A 13338-nucleotide genomic window follows, 5' to 3' on the forward strand; every position below is an offset into this window, starting at 1 on the left:
GTCTTTAATGGCAAGATTGCCGCCATAAGTTGGTGTCTTCCAGGTAGATGATAAAATGTTGCTGTGTACTTGTGTGATAGTCTCCTGAATTATCCAGAAATATTTTCATAATATTTTGTTCTGTAAAATAATATGTTTTAAGAAATTTAACTCAATTCAATTATACAGTTTTTATATTCATCTGAGTTTTTTGTTTTACTAGTATGCCCCATAGTACAGTTTAGTTGCCAGAATTTCCAATGAGACAGTTTATACTCTGGAAAAATGAAATAGATTACAGGATTTCCTCATTTAAGTTACTTTATAATATGCTACATTTTGACCTTCTAAGAATCTGCAAGGAGACAGCAAGAAACTCTCTGCTATGAAAAATGAAGATTAGGTCACTTTCAAACTGTAGTCAAGTGACATCATAGCTAGAATTTACAAGTTTGCAACTTTCTCTTAGCCAATGAAAAACCGCCAGCAGCATGGGGAGGAAGGGCAAACTTCAAGCATCTCCTAATAAGAGACATTGTGTCATAAAGACTTTAGTACCTTACTCATTAAAGGCCCAATCAACCATGGAGTTGCTTCTTCTCTGGATGTTCTCAACTGTGACTTTAGAGAATGTCTTATTAGTAGAAATCCACTGATTTCACAATGGGAGTCAAGTAGGATTAGTGCTGCATGTGTATGTCTTAGTAATAAACGTTTTTAAAAAATATGTTTCTACACATTGAAGAATAGTGATAAGTATGATCATTCTAAGATGCATGTACTTTTTTTTCTTTTTGGGTCACACTCGGCGATACTCCTGGCTTTGCACTCAGGAATTACTCCAGGCGGTGCTCAGGAGACCATATGGGATGCTGGGATTCGAACCCGGGTCGGCCGCGTGCAAGGCAAATGCCCTACCCACTGTGCTATCGCTCCAGCCCCTACTTTTTTTTTCTTTTTGGGTCACACCCGGTGATGCACAAAGGTTACTCCTGGCTCATGCACTCAGGAATTACTCCTGGTGGTGCTTGGGGGACCATATAGGATACTGGGAATCAAACTCTGGTCGGCGAGTGCAAGGCAAACACCCTACCCGCTGTGCTATCTCTCTGGCCCGATGCATATACTATTAAAAACATGGTTGTTTCAGTATCTTAAAAACAATGTAATGCTTTACCAGAAGTTATTTTATCCACTGAAATCCTGAAAATATGTAAATCTCTCAGGAAAAACTAATCATATTATATTTTATGAGATATTGGTTGGATACGAACATAATTTTATGCTTTATTTCCTTAATTTTTCTTTTTTAAAATTTCGCTGTTACTTCCCTTGTCCTCCTCTTTGCTTAAAATGAAATATTACTCTGGCTTTTGTAAATGTCAAGCAATTTGGAAACGTGCTGCCTATGCAGTTTTTTCTTGCTATTTGTTGGGGATGTTTGGGACTTCACGAGTATTGAATTTCTAGTTGAAGATCAGTCTGAATACTAAAATATTTTCCTTGAACAAAACTGACGACAACAACAACAAAAAACACCACAGAAACCACTGATAACTAGCAAGCAACTCATATTTGTAATTTCCAGCTCTTTTCCTAGAGAGTACTGAACCATTTCCTTTAAACCACCTATGGAGTCGTTGCAATTTTGCCTTCCTGGTTTGATTTGCCCTATAGTAATTTGTTTAAAATTTTCAATACAAATTTTGGGCTATTTTGCTCAAATACACCTTGGTTTAGACAAATTTATTTTCTTTTCATTGTTGGTAGTAGAATCATGCAAAATTATTTTTGAGTAACTTTTGGATGACTTGGTGTGTATAAGAAGTATGTTACAGGATGGGGGAGATTGTACAGGAGGGAAGGTGCTTGCCATGCAAGCAGCAGATCCTGGTTCTGTCTTCTGCATCCCTGAGCACCACCAGAAATGACCTTGTGAAAAGAGCCAGAAGTAAGCCCTGAACACAGCTGAGTGTGCCAGCCACCACCACAAAAAGAAGTATTTTGCAGTAATCATTTTGCTTTGGGCTGGAGCGATAGCACAGCGGGTAGGGCGTTTGCCTTACATGCAGCCAACATGGCCGACCCGAGTTCGATTCTTCCGCCCCTCTCGGAGAGCCCGGCAAACTACCGAGAGTATCTCACCCACAGGGCAGAGCCTGGCAAGCCACCCATTATGCATTCGATATGCCAGACACAGTAGCAACAAAGTCTCCAATGGAGACGTTACTGGGGCCGCTCGAGCAAATCGATGAACAACGGGAGGACAGTGACAGTGACATTCTGCTATATAACAACAAATTTAATCTAACTCTATAATCCCTGTTATAGAAGAGATCAAATAGTAGGTAGCCGTAGCCATTTGTTATTACTCTTGTAGTTGAGGTTACATGGTGACAGTAGCATTTTTATTCATGCCTATGGTTCACAAAACCATCGCCCTTTCACCACCACTGCAGTGCTCAAGACCCTCCACCACTGTTCTCGTGTCGCTTCTAGTCCATCTTTCCCTCCCTCCCGCTCCTCCTGCTTGGGAACGTTAGTTCTGTGTTCAAATTCAAAGGGATTTGAGTCAGATCGCCTAGTAATTATTGTCCTCCTTCTGGCTTATTTTGCTGGCCATAACAACGTAACACTCTCTAACTACACACAAGTTGTAGCAAAAGGCTAGCTTTCACTTAGGTAAAACAGAGTAGTATTTCATTGTATACCATCACCTCTTTATCCACTCATCTGGTGTCAGACATGTTATTTTCATATCTTGGTTTTTGCTGTTTTGAATGAGATATGAAAATATCTTTTCCAATTAATGAATTGTTTTATGTTCTTGGGGTAGATGTCAAGGGTTAGAATCATTGGGTCATAATGGAAATTTTATTGCTTTGAGACATCTTCATACTGTTTCCATAGAGGCTGAAACAATTATATTCCTATCAACAGTGAACGAGGGTTCTTTTTATTTATTTATTTATTTATTTGTGAAACAGCATGAGATACAGTTGTAGACTTACAAATTTTTGTGCTTGGGTTTTAGTTATACAATGATCGAGTACCCATCTCTCCACCCCATTCCCCGCCTCCAATGCTCCCACTAGCCCTCCCCCCCCACTCCAGCCCCACCCCCCGCCCTGCCCCGCCTCTGTGGCAGGGTATTTCCTTTTGCTCTCTCTTTCCTTTAAGGGTATTGGGGTTTGCAATAGAGGTATTGAGTGGCCATCATGTTCGGTCTATAGTCTGCTTTCAGCATGCATCTTGCATCCCCACTGAATCCTCCAGACAGCTTTTTCTTGGTGCTCCCTCCTCTATCTGAGCTTCCTTTTCAATAGTGAATGAGGGTTCTTTCTCTCTGTATCCCCCTAATATTGACTATTCATGGCCATTTCGATATAGGTCATTCTCGATGATATCTCACTATTGTTTTGATTTGCATTGCCCTGATAATAGAGCTATTTAATCAAATCTCGACTATGCCTTCTTATGCAGAACAAACGGAATTAACTAATTCAAAAGTTATTTTTTTTATAAAATCAGAGAACACAATCAACTTTAGTTGTGTTAAGAAAGAACTGCACCGGGGCCAGAGCAATAGTACAGCGATTAGGGCATTTGCCTTGCACGTGGCCGACCCGGGTTGGATTCCTGGCATCCCATATGGTCCCCCAAGTACCGCCAGGAGTAATTCCTGAGTGCAGAGCCAGGAGTAACCTCTGAGCATCGCTGGTTGTGACCCCAAAAGAAAAAAACAACACCTCTTGTGATGGCTGGGCATTCAGAATTATGATTGACATAAAAGCAGTCGAGCTATGGGGGTAATGCATTTAATGAAAATATATCCACTCGATTTAATGGAACATTTTCTTCTCGGTGATTTTTAAAAATTGAATTAAAGAACTGTGATTTACAAAGCTATTGATCATTGAGTTTTAGATATAGTTTATTTCAACATCAATCCTACCTCCATCAGCCAGTTCCCCTCCATCAGTGTTCCTCTATTCCATCCCCACCCCCAGCCCCCACCTGTCTGGGCACATTACCAAGTTCCCGTGGTTGCAGCTACATCCCATATTTTCAGTGTTGTTGAGTCTTTATTTTGGACATATGCTAATATGCTTACTGTATCACCACTATTACTGAAACCCTGATGCCTGTTCACTTATTACTTCCTGTTCTCCTCTCCACCACTCCCCTCCCTGATTTCCTTTCTTTTTTTTTTATCCCTTCTCCTCTCTAACCATTGGGGTCACACAGGTGATTTGGGCATCCTTTTTTTTTCAAAAGTACATTTTCTCATCCAACATACTATATATCACAGATAAGTGAGATCATCCAGCGTGTCTTTCTTCTTCTGCCCTACTTCACTCAGTATGACATCTTCCAGTAACCTCCAGAGACACTGATTAACATAGAGAAACTGCTGGTGACTTTTCCTGGGTTCCTGAAGAGAGTAGTCAGTTCTCAACGACAGCTCTGCATGGTGTACGATCTTGAGTTTGGTGGCCAGCACCTTCTGCTCCCTTTAGCTGTCGTGTCCTTCTTAGCTCACTATCATCATTTATCAGAGCCTTACACTCTTCTCAGTACTCCATTCTGGTCTTTGAATATGATTAATCATGCAGAAGAAACTCAAAGTGACAGCACAGATTAAACGCACATTTCTTTTCTTTGCCATTGCTTAAACCAGACCAGCTTTCCCTTTTCAAAGTTGTCACGTTAAAAAATAAATCACGTGCATAATTTATCTGATTTTTTAAAAAGCTTCTTTCTTCTTTTTTTAGTGGGGGCTGGTAGAGTTTGGGCCACGCTTGGTTCTCCGATGTGGTAGAAGGGGTTTGCATCGCAAACAACGCAAGAGCCTTAACGCTTATACGCTCTCTGACCCTTATTTTTCCTTTCAACAAACCTGTTACATATTGTTAAGTAACTACTTTAAAAATTCCTCTTTTTTGAATTATTTTTTCTAAAGTTTCTTTTATTGAAATGTAAACCACTATTTTTGTTTTAAATTTAAAGTTATTTATATACATGTATATATGTATGTATATGTATAAATTTCTAAGCAATCAGATAATTGTACATCTATAATTAGCACAGAATTCTGACAAAGATAGGTTTTGCTAACTGTTCCATGGGCTGTGAACCATGTTGGGAAGCCTTTAGGTCATTCTCACATTGAGATAGTCCCAATCTGATGTCCAACATCATGTAGTGAGAACCAATGAACTTCTTATAAAATGTTACTGACTCCCAGTAATGGTGATTTCCCCCCCCCCTTTTTCTTTCAAGGGACCTGCACTGTCAGAGTAGTACAGTCTCATTTGATTGCAGTTGAATAATATGTGTGGCCACAAAGTGGTGTGCCTCGTGTGGCAGTTTGGTACTGGAAGTTACTTTGACCTTCACTGTCCAATTTGATTTTGGGTGGAGAGTGGTTGGGGCCACTTCTTCATCACTGAGAAGTTGGAGGCTTTCACAGTCTTGTTGAAACTGGACCGGCAGTCTTTAGTAGATCACTGTCATAAATTGCTGGTCCAGTAGTTTATAGTTTCTGGTTATAACCTTTGGTTATCACTTAACAGAGAGCCAGGAATTCCCCCAAATCTCATGTTTGGAGAGACCACAGCTTGTACCCAGTATTTCTAACCATTGTCACAACCATGTTCTTGCTCCTCAGATGCTTCAGACACACCACTTTGTTAGAGGCCCCACAAATATATTTTTGATAACTGTGTCTTGAGGAAAGCATGCTTTGGATCAGATATCATCTACTGGGTGAATAGAAGAGGATTACTAATTAGTTCCGCTGTGCAGTTTCTAGTGAGAGGTCATAAAAATATGCTCTAAAATACATATTTAAAACATCTCAAAGTTATTGTTTGATAACATGTAGAAATGTGCTTTCCTATTTGTGAAACCCTGGCTCACTTATTTTTATGTGAATGCTTATTCTGTGGGTCTAGCTGTTTGCACAGTTAATTTTAAAATACGGTACAGACTTAGATAAGAGCAAATGGGCCGTGTTGAATTAGTCTGAGGTCACTTTACCTGCAATTATAAAGGCTTTTAAACATTTTCTATGCATTCCTGTTACAAAGCCTTAATAACATAGAAAAAGCCATTAATATGATATAAAAGTCTTTAATATCAACACTCAGTGACTTAACTTATGAAAGCTTTATTTAGGACGAGTGATTTATAGTTTGTCACCGCTTTGTACATGTTTTACTTTTGTGTGTGCTATAAAATTGCACTTGATAGCCTGAATGATTTCACGAAATAATTCTTTAGAAGTAATTTTAAAAAATTCTAATTATTATCCTTTTAAGATTTGTTGGATATATAATTGATAAGTAATAATGTAAGATATTTAAGGCCAGAAAGATATTATTGTAGGTGAGGTGCTTGTCTTACATGCAGTTGATACCCAGCACCGAAACATGATCTCCTGAGCACTCCAGGAGCGATTCTTTAGCAGAGAGCCTTGAATAAGACCTGAGCACTACTGAGTGTGACCCTAAAACAAAATAAAACAAAAAATATTCAAAGTGTTTGTGATTATTTGTTATACATATATATATAATTTACTTATTTGTTTTTATGTGTGAAAAATTTCCACTGATCTAGTCAAACACAATCATCATTTCATGTCAATGTTTTGTTTGGGAATTCTACTTAATAAATTTTATTGTGCTATATAGTAATATAGCAACATTTTGGTAGCTACTTTTATTTTATTTATTTTATATATTTATATTTAGTTTTATAAATATTATAGTTTGTAAATTGAACACTCCCAAGACTTTTTATCTATAAGCATGTGAATTAGCATCTTAGTGTCAATATATCAGTTTTTAGCCCCCGGGTAAATAAGAGGAAAGGAAGAGTGATTATTTTGGTTGCTTCTGGAGTGTGACTGCATATAATGTTGAAGTTTCATGAATATGAGAATACTTTTTAATCAGTCAAAAAATACTTTCTCTGTTGAATTCATTCCATATCTGCCTGAGACCTATTCAATTATAGTTTCTAACCCTGATTTTAAGACGAAGAAGGAAGAAAGATAGGAATTGTTGATTCCCACCCTTCGCCCTCCCACTGCCCCAGGATGCCTGTCGATTGTAAATAGAACAGAGTTAGAAGTAAAAATAAAACCTTTTTAAATTAATGATAAATCATAATTACTTTGATGTTCCATATGACATTCCATATATGATCTTCCATTGATTTTTTTGTTGTTTGGGGGCCACTCATCTGTGTTCAGGACTTACCTGGTTTTGTGCTCAGGAAACACTCCTGGGCGTGCTCTTGGGACCATATACACTGATGGATCTCACCTGGGTCAGCTCTGTAAGCACCTTACCCACTGTACTATCTCTGCAGCCTATGACCATCCACTATTTAGAGATCCAGAACTACTCTAACCTCTGAGTAGAAAAGGAGAAATCAAAGATGAAGAGAAAAAAAAAGGAACGAAATGGGTTTGGTTCGGTGTCTATTTAAATCTGTCTCTTTCTTCTTCAGGAGAGAGTTACGTGTGTGGCTCAATCGAGCCATTCAAGAAATTGGAGTACACCAAGAATGTGAACCCCAATTGGTCAGTGAATGTCAAGACCACCTCTGCTTCTCGGGCTGTGTCCTCCCTGGCCACTGCGAAAGGGAGCCCTTCGGAGGTAAGGGAGAATAAGGATTTCATTCGACCCAAGCTGGTCACCATCATCAGAAGCGGGGTGAAGCCGCGCAAAGCTGTTCGAATTCTGCTGAACAAGAAAACTGCTCACTCCTTCGAGCAGGTTCTCACTGACATAACTGATGCCATCAAGCTGGATTCGGGAGTGGTGAAACGCCTGTACACTCTGGATGGGAAGCAGGTGAGGGGAGCGTCTACTCCTGACCCCCTAGGCGAGGACGAGGCAGTTTGGGGATTTCTGTGTCTCGCGGTAGGATTCTGAATTAGCTTCATATGAGGGAGTTGCATCATCTATGTAGTTGTTGACCTCAAAACAATCCAAATCGCTAATTAATCCTAATTGCATCCTTAGAAAGAAAAGTGAAAAAGCCCATCTCTGAAAGCGTAAATGATTACTTTCACATTTTCAGTTATTAATTGCTAAATGTCAATGGTACTTTTCAGCCATGGGTTTTCAATTTTGCACTTATTAGTTATTGCTTATAGCATGGAGCATAACTGGAATGTAGGTAAACTCTGACCAGAAGACAAAAATCTGTTTCTTTGACCTAACATTTTTTTTTCTTTTTGGGTCACACCTGGTGATGCACGGGGTTTACTTTGGGCTCTGCACTGAGGAATTACTCCTGGCAGTGCTCAGGGGACTATATGGGATACTGGGAATCAAACCCGGGTTGGCCATGGAAAGGCAAACTCCCTACCCACTGTACTATTGCTCCAGCCCCTGACCTAACTTTTATGCCAGTAACATTAGCAAGATTTTATAGTCTTTTAATTTAACTTTTACGTGTTTTGGTATTGGGGGCATGCCTAGTGGTGCTCAGGGCTTACTCCTGGCTCTGTGCTCAGGAATCATTCCTGGCAACTGGTATATTTCTAGAGTGCTATGTCTTTTATTAAAAACATAATTTCAGAATTGAAATAGAAGGGGGACTCTTTAATTATAGGAAGAACATAATGGGTGAACATTCTAATGTGTATTGCTCAAATAAATCTAAATGGTATCTTCCGTGAATTTCAGTAAACATTTGATAGACTCTGGATGAAAATAAATCAGTATGTGTACAATATGACTCGTTAGCCAATCATCAAGACTTTAGCAGTGCTTTTGTTTAATATTTATTAGAGCACAAATCTCTGCCTGAAAAATAGTTTACAATATGGATCTGTACAAATGTTTTATTTCGTTTTATTGGGTGAGGGTAGACTATAGCAGTGGTGCTCAGGGCCTATTCCTGGCTCTGTGCTTAAGAGTGATCCCTGGTGGTACTTTGGGGACCACCTGCTGCACTAGCTTACTAACCAGGGTCAGCTGAATTCAAGGCAAGCTCCTTAACCTCTGCACTATCTCTCTGCTTTCAAATGCTTGAAATAAATGATTTTGAGGATAATTGGAATAACTTATGTGGATATATGTTAAGCACTGAAACTAGGTTCAATTAGAAGGTTGATCTTATTTAATAGAAGACTCATTCAAGTCTTTGAAGGCCAACACATTCAAACTTTATGAGTTGGAAATTGATGCTAATGCTAAAAGAGTGTTAGTCATTAAAGAATTCTACCCTCTATCCCCTATTCTAGTTCTAGTTAGTTGTAGCAAAATGGTATCAATATATTGGTGATCAGAATGTCCATTGCTTATGAATTACTTATAGCTTATGAATTAAGACACGAATAACCTTGCAAGAATATATTTTACAAGAATATATTTATATAATAACATATTTATACAAGAATATATTTATACATCTTCACTAGTTCCCTTTGTTGTGAATTACCCAAGTATCTTGTGCTTCTGCATTTTTGTATATGGAGTTTTCTCTCGATGAGCATTTACCTGTGTATATAGAAAGTAAGATTTATGACCTGGGGCAACAACTCAATGGGCCAGACTGCATGCTTTTTTTTATGTAGCAGGCCTGGATTTAATCTCAAGAAGCATGGGGTTCTCCAAGTACCACTGTGAGTGACTTAGTGGTACAGTGACAAGTAGCCCCTGAATCCTACCGGAAGGAAGGAAGAAAGGAAGGAAGGAAGGAAGGAAGGAAGGAAGGAAGGAAGGGAATTCATCCTTATCAATCTTCCTGTTACCTATCCTTTTAGAATTTTGGAAGATTTAAATTGCTGTACTCTGAAACTGAAAAGCAGTGTTTTAATATTTTTGCTAAGTTCACCATCAACTGATCATACTTACTCCATCTTAGATGCTATGATGTTCTCATTGTTTCTTATTTTTAGGAATTTATCTATTATATATATTTTTACAATAACTGTTTTTGCTGTGGTTTACATGTAATTGATTCATCATAGTAGAAAAGAATCATAAGGTTGCTGCCAAAAGACTAAGATACAAATCATGGTCCAGAGATTATTTATGTTTTTAGCAAACTACTTAACTTTACTCAGTAACACATTATACTCAGTAACACATGATAACATAATTACTTTTGTTTCATAGGGTGCTTGTCTGATCAGCTATAACAATATGTGGAAGCAGTTTTAAGTTACAATGATTATTAGCTTTTTTGAGCCTTATAGTAAAAGTCTTGCATATGATTGTGCTTTAATCATCAGAACAGCTTGAATCTAACTCCCGTGTAACAGATTAGGGTACTAAGGCATAGAATTTGGTGGGGAGTGGGGCTGGGGGGTGGAGAAGACTTATCCAAGACCACACAGATCTGAATGGGGGAGGTTGCATTTGAACCTGTGTCTTTTCAGACCTGCTAGCAACTAATATATTGCATAGCCCTTATATTGAAGCACTAAACTGATGTAAATGCACTAAAATAATTTGCATAATCAGTTCTAGGGATATCATAAGAAAGATTCCTTCTCTATATATTTTTTCCTGCAGTCATTCTGCTGACTGCTGTATTCAGTTTTTTCTGAATACATTCAGTTGCCTGTTGTGGCATTATCTCTACTGTGTGGCATATTTTCTTCAGAGCACGAGTGGCAAAAAGCTGTAGAGGAATTGGATGATGAACTGGACAGAATATAAAGACTTTTTTTTTGCCAGGGTTCCCAGTGGGAACAAAGATACTTCCTCATGGACCCCAGGAGTCTTTAGAATTGTTCTGTTCAAAGAGAAATCTCCTCTCTTACACAGTTTGCTAGAGCAGCATTCATTGACAACCTTGGCGGAATCCAAGGCTCGATAAGCCTTTGAGAATAAATCACTGTGCAAGGCTTCATGTGGAGTTTTGTTTTGTCCTAGTAGGTGGCACCTTGCTATTGGCATTGGGGTCCACATGGTTACTAGTGGGACATCACCCTTATTCTACCTCTTTAAAACATGTTTGTTTGGGTGTTTTTTTTTTTTGTACAGAAGGATGGGGCTGGAGCAATAGCACAGCGGGTAGGGTGTTTGCCTTGCCTTGCACGCGGCTGACCTGGGTTCGATTCCTCCGTCCCTTTTGGAGGGCCTGGCCAGCTACCGAGAGTATCCCACCCTCATGGCAGAGCCTGCAAGCTCTCCGTGGCATATTCAATATGCCAAAACAGTAACAACAAGTCTCACATGGAGACACTACTGGTGCCCACTCAAGCAAATCGACGAACAACAAGAGGACAGTGCTACAATGCTATATAAGGATGGAGAAATATTATAGTGGGTAGGGCACTTACCTTGCACGATTCCTGGCAAACTGTGTGATGACATGAGCCTGCCAGAAGTGAACCCTGAGTACTCCTAGCTGTGGCCCATAAACAAAACAAAACAAAATAAAACAAGTGTACAGGAGAACTTGTGTGTCCAGAATAGACAGCAGAGAAATCAATGCCTTATAGGTTTAGGAAGTAAGTTATGTTTGTGTTGAAGAAAATAGAATTGCAAAAAAATTTTCTAGTGTCAGTGCTTTGAGTAAATTAGTAGGAAGCAAGACATATGAGCAGAAATGCCTTTTCAGCTGGTCTCCAGGGAGCTGGCAGCTTTGTCCATGGGATGGAAACCAGGAAATCTGGAGTTGTGACAGTGAAACTGTCTGCTAACCCAAAGATGGACACTTATTCCTGTCACACCACGGTTTAGTCACCTCCTGGGTTTGCTGTAAGTTCTACAATTAGCAGGACAGTGGTGGGGGCGATAAGCCCCTGAGATAATGAACTCAGCATACCAGAAATGCTGCACCATCTTGAAGATATTTTGCAGAAAGCTGCATTTTCCCCAGGCAACTGTGGCAACCCCTGAGCACAGATTGGGAGCAAGCCCTTTCTGAGGCTTTGGACTTCATTATTTATTCAGTCAGTGGCATCGAAGATTCAGTGAAAAGATGGCATAATCGGGCCTTCTTGCACCCAAATATGCCTTTCAGTTGTAATTAGGCACTTGCCATGCAATTAGGCACTTTGCTGGCATGGTGGAGAGGTCAAGGAATTGCTTCCTGCATCTTTTTTTCAGTGCTGCATTATTGTCTGGGTCATGATTAAGAGCCTTCAGAGGAAAGTGGATTTGCTCTAGCTGGAGGTTAGGATCCTAACCTAGGACCCTAAAGTCATGTCCCTTTCCTTTGGATCTGAGGGAGGTTTTGAAGGATGATAATGTTTTTCTCTGGTTCCAGTCCAGGCTATACATGTTGGAAATTTTTTGTGGGTCGTTTACTTAGCCTGTCAGGCTCCTGAAGAGGTCATTTGAGTGTGACTTTCTTTTAGGTGGCTAAACTAAGCCCTAAAGAAACAAGATTTGATGTACCTGTATTTCTCCTTCTTTTTATGGAACAGCTAATCTGGGTGTCTTGAACTGCTAAATCTTCTAAATCTGTGATTTCAATCCTCCCTTAGAAACATAAAAAACAGCAAGACTTAGAACAACTGTTACTGAAGCGGACAATTTATTCTGTGAAATTCTTTGATAAGGCGCTTTTCAATGATCTCCCTTTCCCCAATGAAATGTAATAACAGTAAAGCAGACTGCCCTTTAAGCAAAAAGAAAAAAATGCTCATTCCCATCCTATTACTCTTTGACGTTGGAGCTCTATAGAAAATAGGAGCATTCTTTAGTGGCAGAATAGGGATTTTTTTTTATCCTTTCGGCATTTCACAAAGCTCATATACTTTGTCAAACCTAGTACCGGGGCCGGAACAATAGTACAGTTGTAGAGCGTTTGTCTTGCACGAGGCTGATCTGGGTTTGGTCCCAGACATTCCATAAGGTACCAAGAACACTGCCTTGAGTAATTACTGAGTGCAAAGCCAGGAATAACCACTGATGGTCACCAGGTGTGACCCAATATCAAAAAACAAAACAAACCCTAGCACTGTTGTAATACTAGTGGGAGCCAACAGTTGATTGGACAGAAATATAAAAAATGCTCAGAATAACTTAGCAGTAGAGGCACTCATCAGCACATTTAGATGGTAAACTCCGAGAACAGATATAGTCACTGTCTTAATTCACTCTGGCTTGTACAATAAAATGGCACAGATTGGATAGCCTATAAGCAGTTTAATTTTTCATTCTACAGTCCTAGAGTCTGTAATTTATATCAAGGTGCCAATAGATTCGGTGTCTGGTGAGACCCAGTTCCTGATTCATAGAGCTGTTTCTCAGTGTCTCCAAGTGGCAGAAAAGAACAAGGAGTTGTCCATATCTTCTTAAGTTGCCATACAAAGGAAACACTAGTAGCTGTCAATAGACAAAGCATTTGCTCTCTCATTGCTGTATCTTTTGATTG

At 39.3% G+C, this 13338-nt stretch overlaps 1 protein-coding gene across 4 annotated transcripts in view; it reads left to right on the top strand.

Moving 5' to 3' along the window:
- Window positions 1-13338, top strand: part of DCLK1 (doublecortin like kinase 1) — a 405267-nt gene that overhangs the window by 22498 nt on the left and 369431 nt on the right. For all 4 annotated transcript variants that reach the window (XM_056109146.1, XM_056109133.1, XM_056109140.1 and 1 more), the window contains exon 3: window positions 7498-7844. In XM_056109146.1, coding sequence (XP_055965121.1) covers window positions 7498-7844 — 347 coding nt within the window. The remainder of the gene's footprint in view (window positions 1-7497; window positions 7845-13338) is intronic.

Source organism: Sorex fumeus, unplaced genomic scaffold (assembly GCF_029834395.1).
Source record: "Sorex fumeus unplaced genomic scaffold, SorFum_2.1 ptg000008l, whole genome shotgun sequence".
NCBI lineage: Eukaryota > Metazoa > Chordata > Mammalia > Eulipotyphla > Soricidae > Sorex > Sorex fumeus.